Raw genomic sequence first — 7,051 nt, 5'->3', positions numbered from 1 at the left:
GCACCAAATTTATTTTTGAATTTTTTTCCAGATTTTACTTTTCGTGGTGGTGCCATAATAGCTAATACTTGGATGGGCACTTTCCAACACTTTTGTCATGAATGCAGATGACATTGACATATTGATGTTTTTCTGAACATTTTGGTATCTTATTTGCATTTTTCTGATTTAGTATGAATTTGTTATGAAGTTTTAAAGTGACTGTCAAACAGTGAAAGGGCAAAAGCATAAGAGGAGCGAAGAGACTTGGACAGAACCATTGGCTTTTGGAAATTAGGGGTAAAACAGCCGAGTGTGACACAACTAGGGGCATAAAACTAATTATTCCTATATTCATATGTTCTTTATCACAGGAAAAATTTCTGCTGATTGGCATGTCCAGCTTTACAAAGTTAGTGGTGATCCAAAACCAGCGGGTTACTTACCAAAGTCCTCCATTCCATAACTTATAAGTAAACATGTGGAGATAAGTTTTGGTGGCTATGTGTCTCAACGATTTGTATAGTATGTATTTGTACCTATCTTATGTGATCTTTTTATATGACTAAGATATATGCTCTTAATTTCACACTTAACTCATTTTCCTACAAGATTTTAGTTTAAAATAAATATATTATTTATCATTATTGGTTCATATTAGGCGATATTCTTTAATTGTACTAGATGCTTCCCACACATGTTGCGGAATTGTTTGCACTACATTTTAATTAGATTTTGTTGTATTGAACATGAATATTGGTTTAATACTATGAGAACTAAAATTGAAAATACAAATGATTTATTAGTCATTATATTACGGAAAATATTTATTAAATATACATAGAATAACAAAGTGGAAATTATCTTGCATGTTTGCATGTTGAGGTGAGTTCTTTCCTATGCATCGCTGCAGTTGATGTTTGTCTTTTCTCATGCATGTTGCATCGTGAGGTGGCATGTGTGCATGTTGAGAGAACTACATTTGTGAGGGCTAGCTATTTTCATATAGAAGATATGGCTATGTATTTATTATTTTCCTAAAATCTTAGATTTTTTTAATTTACTGGATTTATTTTTATATATCTTATGTGTTTATTGTACATGTCTAGGATATAAATGCACCTCATTAACTTCATCATTGAATAATTGACTTTCAAGCAAGATTGTGTTAGAACTAAATCCTTCATATTATATATTTTTCCATTATGATCATGCTTTAAATGCCTATCACTAATTGTCCTCACTAAATCCTATAGGGACCATGACATTTCATACTATTAAGGGCGGCCTCAATGAAAGGCACATCGCTACATCAACACTTGTGTTTCTCCTTTGGCTTTGAGGTACATGGGTAGTTCTCTTCAACATATTGTGTTGTTTGTTGTATTACTTCTTGCTACTACACTCACAACACAATGCTTTCCTTCCATTGAAGAGGTAAAAGATATACTTTAGTTATCTATTGATAATGCAATACATAACTCACATAATGATTTACTTGCTTTCATGTTTTTTCTTCCTCTTGTCAACAATTTGAAGCAAGGAAACTCAACAGTGCCATGGCCCTCTGATGTTGCTCCGGATCTCATCTTTCCAAATCAAAATCTTACCTCAAATGAAACTTCAATAATCACTTATGTGAGTGAGTAATATGTGTTTCTTAAGTGAACTTAGCGCCTGCGAGAATTTTTTACCCATCATCTACATCCTGAAAGATGCAAACTACTCACAATAAGGTCATGTAAATTACATCTTGACAGTACTCAATTCATACATGGTACCCAGAAGGTGGCAAGGATCACTATTATGGTGTGGAGGCCACAATAGATGTTTACAACCATGATTTACAACTTGGACAATCAAGTGCAGCAATGATTTCGATTGTAAATAGAGGAGATGGAAAACCATCTTCGCTCAGCGGGATTCAATTTGGATGGCATGTAAGTTACATGATTTGGAGAGCAGTATGTATATTAGTTCCACTATATAAAAAATATTACTAGTCATAAATATAATATTGGATCTCATGCACATGTTGTGTATAACTCCTATAAGAATTGTTTTGATTCTCTTTCAAATTCCACATGGGTGGACAATTTGCTCCAAGATCTTATCAATATTTACTATATTAGTAGTTGATAGCCACTTAAGTTATGTGTACACAATTATTGTGGATGGGAAACATAATATACATACACCCCATGTACATAGAAAATTCATCAAGCATATGTAGCTACAAATTTCATTTATACCAATACATTATTTATTTACTCCAATTCGTTACTGTTTTGATTATCTATTTATCAGGACACTCACCCTATGAAGGGTTGTGCTGATAATGATTAATTTACAAGATATTCTTGGTTCCTTCCTTCCCATCCTTAGTTTAGGAAAGTGGGTATATTTTTATTTTATCAATTTTGGGAACTTCTAAACAAAGGAGGTCTTTCATGGTAAATGAAGTTCGTACAATGTAGTTATGTGGTTCCATACTTCCCACCACATAGACAATAGTATAATAAACCTTAAATTGCGCTAATTAGCTCTTCTTTGACACCGCCGTGATCTCTCTCCCTCTACCTCTCCCTCCCTCTCTCACTCTCTCTCTCTCCCTCTCTCTAATTATTCATCATCGATACACATGTATAGCTTTCTCTAATTATTTGTCATGTAGGATACACATGGATAGACAAGTATTAATTCATGGATACACATGTATAAATTTCTCTAATTTCTATCGGTTCCATGTTAAGTAGCAAGTTAAGAAAACAATGTGCCTAAAGATTATAGGAAAAAAATATGGGGTGAATTATGGGATACACTTTTCAAACATCGTATCATGGATACACATGTATAACTTTATCTAATTATTCATCATCCAAAAAATATTATATGTGTATTCCCTTGGTTAATTTCCTCTTATAAACAATTGATATTTGTGTATTAAACACATTTCAGTTGTTTTGGGGGAGCAATTTTTTCTTTCCAATTGCAACAATTGACTCCTGGAATGTTAGTGTTAGGTACATTTTCTAGATTCCAAAGAACCGCTTGACATGATACATTTATCTTGTACAACATCATAGTTTGAAATGTTGTGCTTGGAGCTAGAGTATGTTAAGCATTGTGCACACACAAAATGTTGCATAAGCGTAACCTAACAGCTAGCAACCAAGCTTCTTAACGGTTATCACGCATCCTCTTGATCGACTATGGATTTATCTTGAACACTTTTATCGTCGATTGTAGTTTTATTTGCAAGGCTCCCTTTTCTACCTAATTTATTTGATTTTCAATTATCTGGAATCTTGTATTAATTTGTATAGTAATATATACGGTTGAAACATATATATGAGTAAGGATGGATGGATTGTTTTCTTTATCTATGCTAACACTACAACATGTTGTCTAGATTTTCCCATGGTTGTACAAGGATTCACACACTCATTTCTACACGTCTTGGATTGTAAGTTTTCTCTTTTTAAACTCTATAAGATACACTATTCATGATATTTGTTAAAAAAAATAGAAGTGGTTACATGGAAGGAATTATGTGTGGTTGAAAAAACTACAAAGTTTTCAATTTCTATTTCTAGAAACTAACAATATTGTATTTGCAAGCATGCACATACCTGATAAACAAGCATTCATGGTAATACTTTATTTGAGGTGTGGTATAAGTTATGTCTGAAATAATATGCATCCAATAATTTGCCATATAATGCAATCCACTTGTTCGTAAATGGTGTTGGTTAGGAATTGCCACATTCTCAACATGCAACTTTTACCATTAACTTTTATTTTGTGTAACTATAAAATTATATCCTTCATTAATATTTTCATGATAAATCTATTTAGTAGAACTATTTAACTATACAAATATAAATATTGATTTGACATGTATTTCCAAACAGAGGTGCTAATATATTTAGATGTCATCATTACCATATACCATGAACGAGAACTTTGTGAAGTAGGTCTCTGTCTCTAGGCTCGCAGCCTTGGGCATGGACATGGGCTTCTTAAGAATACTTAATTATACATTATGTAAAACATAAATACCTGTGTGGTACTGTGAACTTTGTAGCACATTTTTAATTATATTGCAATGTCAGAGTGGTGGATCTTCTAGCAAGGGTTGTTGGAACATGAAATGCCCTGGCTATCACAAGACATCATCGAGGATAGCTCCAGGCCAGGTCATCAGTCCACTTTCACGTATCAATGGCAACAAATCATATATCACACTAAGAATATTCAAGGTACATACTTTCTCATCAAGCATTCTAGATTTTTTATTTGGTCTCTTGGGAGGAAAGAGGTATCTAGATATGCATGCTTGTGATGGCATGGTGGCATTAGCATTGGAAAGGGGCCTACCATTGAAATATGCTTAGACTAGAACAAGTAATCATCGTATATAATATACGGTGCAAGCAGAATGCTATTCTTTGTTTGGAAAATCATATATGTATATTTAAGCTAACTCTTACACACTAGTCCTTATCTTACCAAAAAATGATGGCTTTGTTTTTGTGTAGTTCCTAATGATTGCCATTGTTATATGTCTCCCTCTCTCTCTCGATGTGTGCATAATTAGGAGACTATATTGTGTGAAACTATATTTTATGAAAAATATAATGTTATAACTTCAACCTTGCTAAAAAATATTCATTTTATAATTACTAGTCAAAGATTGAGAAGTTTGATTAAGTTTTCTGGGATGTTAGTATATCATGTATGTGGGATGGTAGAAGTATCGCCTATACATAAGAACAAAGATAGTGTGTACTAACATGTCGATCAATACATCTAGGAACCATCTTCAGGTGATTGGAAGATCCATGTGGGAGCTAACAATGGGCATCCAAAACTCGTGGGTTACTTCCCTAAATCCTTGATTACAGGACTCATAGATAAACCCGTGGAGATAAGCTTCGGTGGCTATGTCAAGCATAGGAAATCACGACCAAGTCCTCCAATGGGAAGTGGCTATGTTTTCGAAACCGGCAGGGCTGCATCCTTCGGTATACTCAAGCTTATCGATGCACAGGGTATTGATCATACCATCGTTGCAGATCTTCCATCTTCTACTGATGGCAAAGGTTGCTATACTCCTTCAAAAATAAAGTGGGCACAGTTCTTTTATGGGGGGCCAAGTTGTGTTGATTAACTATGTGATATTTCACTTATGTACTTCAAACGCTAAAAAATAATCAAGAAAGGAGTGTTCATCATGTCCTCACTACAAATTTAAATTCCCAACTGTAGTACATACCATGCAATCTCTAGCTTGTATAAAAAACTTATGGGGTGGTTTTTCCAACCATTGTGTGAGATAGATCACTAATCTCTAGCGAATCGGAGGCAAACACAAAAGGTACACGAGATAAGTAAGATGTGTGATAGTTTTTTGTAGGCCCACCAAGGATACTGTATTCACATGTTGTTTGGGTTTCTATAGTTCCTATCCATCCAAAGTTTCTCATCTATTGCAGTCACCAGTGAAAGTATTACACATTAGGCGTTCGAATGGTTAGTGAAATATTTTAAAGGGGAAGGACAAATTCTTGCAAAAAATCCATGCCCTCAACAATCGAATGGTTGCATGATGTGGTTTTATGTTTTTTCGGCGAGAAGCATTCTTGGATTTCTCTCATTTGGATCTTCGTGTTTGAATCTTTTTGTCTTTTTACTTGTTCACTATAACTAGGTGTTTAGAATTTTATTGACTTGACTTTGGCAATTTTACTACGTAGTCACAAGGGAAAGTATCCAGTGCTCCAATGTCAAAAAAACATTTATTTAATGTTTCAAAAAAATCCTAGAAAATTGTGAATGTTCACACTGAATATGACTACAAGCCCTAGAAATTTCAGGTCCAAACTCAAAACACACATTGAGAAACAAAAAGTGAAATCTAGTATGAATAGTGTAAACAAGAGACAAAAGCAACATTGACACTATTCAGATCTGGATTTCTCTTTTTTTTTTATCAATGTACATTTTGATTTTGGACCTAAAATCTTTAGGGGATGTAGTGACATTCCTTGTGAGACTTATCACGTTTGTCGTAAATAGATGGACAATTGACCACCATCGACGATGATACAAAGAGGAAAAGTGACAACACACTACGGGTGCATGGTAGTTTGTTTCTTCCGTTGCAACGCATGATCGTGTTTTTTTAGAAGAACACAACCATGTTTTCTAGCCCGTACATAATGCGCTACAGGTGTTGGGTCGCTGCTCCCACAATAAAATACATGATCTGTTATTTATTGGGCTTACTGGGCCCTCAGCGTGTGGTAATAGCTTTTCTGTCCTTGACTTTGGAAGGCCAGATCCTATTCGATGTTTAAGGCGCCGCTTACTATTGCTTTCTGCAACTAGCGCACACCATTCGATCAGAATGGGCCGGCCAATCTAAGCACGTAGCGAGCAAGCTCGTCCTAGTTTTTGGAAGCTTTTAGAAACTACCCAATACGGTCAGTTTTCCCCCTTTTCGTTTCTAGTGTTTTTGGACCGTTTTTCTATGTTTTATTTGATTTTTTTTGTTTTTGTTTTTTAATTTATTGTTATCTTTTGTCTTTCATTTCTTTTCTATTGACGGAGCACAAGTTCGGAAACTTTTTAAAAATCAGTGACCTTTTCCTTAAGTTTGTGAACTTTCTCAAATTCTTGAACTTTTTTCTCAATTTTTCATGACTTTTTTCAAATTCACGAAACTTTGTTTCAATTCGATGAATATTTATCAAATTCGTGAACATTGTTTCAATTCAAGGAACATTTAACAAATTAATGATGAGCAGCTACAACCTATAGCAGTATAGAAATGGCACATAAAAATATGTACGAACTGATTTAGTAAAAAGGAAAGGCTAGGTGGAGTATGTGAGAATATAAATTATGACAAAGCATTGAAAACTTAATCTTCTTTTAGGGGTACTGAAAGGGCATCGCTATGTCTCGTGTTCAGCGAGTCGAGGCTTCCGACTCGCTGAAGGGCGCGAGCATATGGGCCGGCCCAGCTTCGCGGGTACTAGACTGCCTCAATTTTTTTCTTCACATT

The 7,051-nt window shown here is 34.6% G+C and overlaps 1 protein-coding gene across 1 annotated transcript; it reads left to right on the top strand.

Moving 5' to 3' along the window:
• Positions 1–1,304: 1,304 nt before the first annotated feature.
• LOC123164584 (uncharacterized) lies at positions 1,305–5,231 on the top strand. The gene is made up of 6 exons (XM_044582121.1): positions 1,305–1,416; positions 1,519–1,617; positions 1,740–1,919; positions 3,392–3,445; positions 4,095–4,241; positions 4,796–5,231. Exons 1-6 carry the CDS (start codon positions 1,327–1,329, stop codon positions 5,150–5,152), a joined length of 927 nt encoding a protein of 308 aa, XP_044438056.1. The 5' UTR covers positions 1,305–1,326; the 3' UTR covers positions 5,153–5,231.
• The last annotated feature ends 1,820 nt before the right edge of the window (positions 5,232–7,051 follow it).

This window comes from Triticum aestivum, chromosome 1D (assembly GCF_018294505.1).
Source record: "Triticum aestivum cultivar Chinese Spring chromosome 1D, IWGSC CS RefSeq v2.1, whole genome shotgun sequence".
Classification (NCBI taxonomy): Eukaryota; Viridiplantae; Streptophyta; class Magnoliopsida; order Poales; family Poaceae; genus Triticum; species Triticum aestivum.
This window is presented reverse-complemented; position numbering and strand designations above follow the sequence as displayed.

Coding starts and splice junctions, on each gene's coding strand:
- LOC123164584 (XM_044582121.1), top strand. CDS start 1,327: ATGGGTAGTTCTCTTCAACATATTGTGTTGTTTGTTGTATTACTTCTT. Junction 1,417..1,518: donor GCTTTCCTTCCATTGAAGAG/GTAAAAGATATA, acceptor AACAATTTGAAG/CAAGGAAACTCAACAGTGCC. Junction 4,242..4,795: donor TCACACTAAGAATATTCAAG/GTACATACTTTC, acceptor CAATACATCTAG/GAACCATCTTCAGGTGATTG.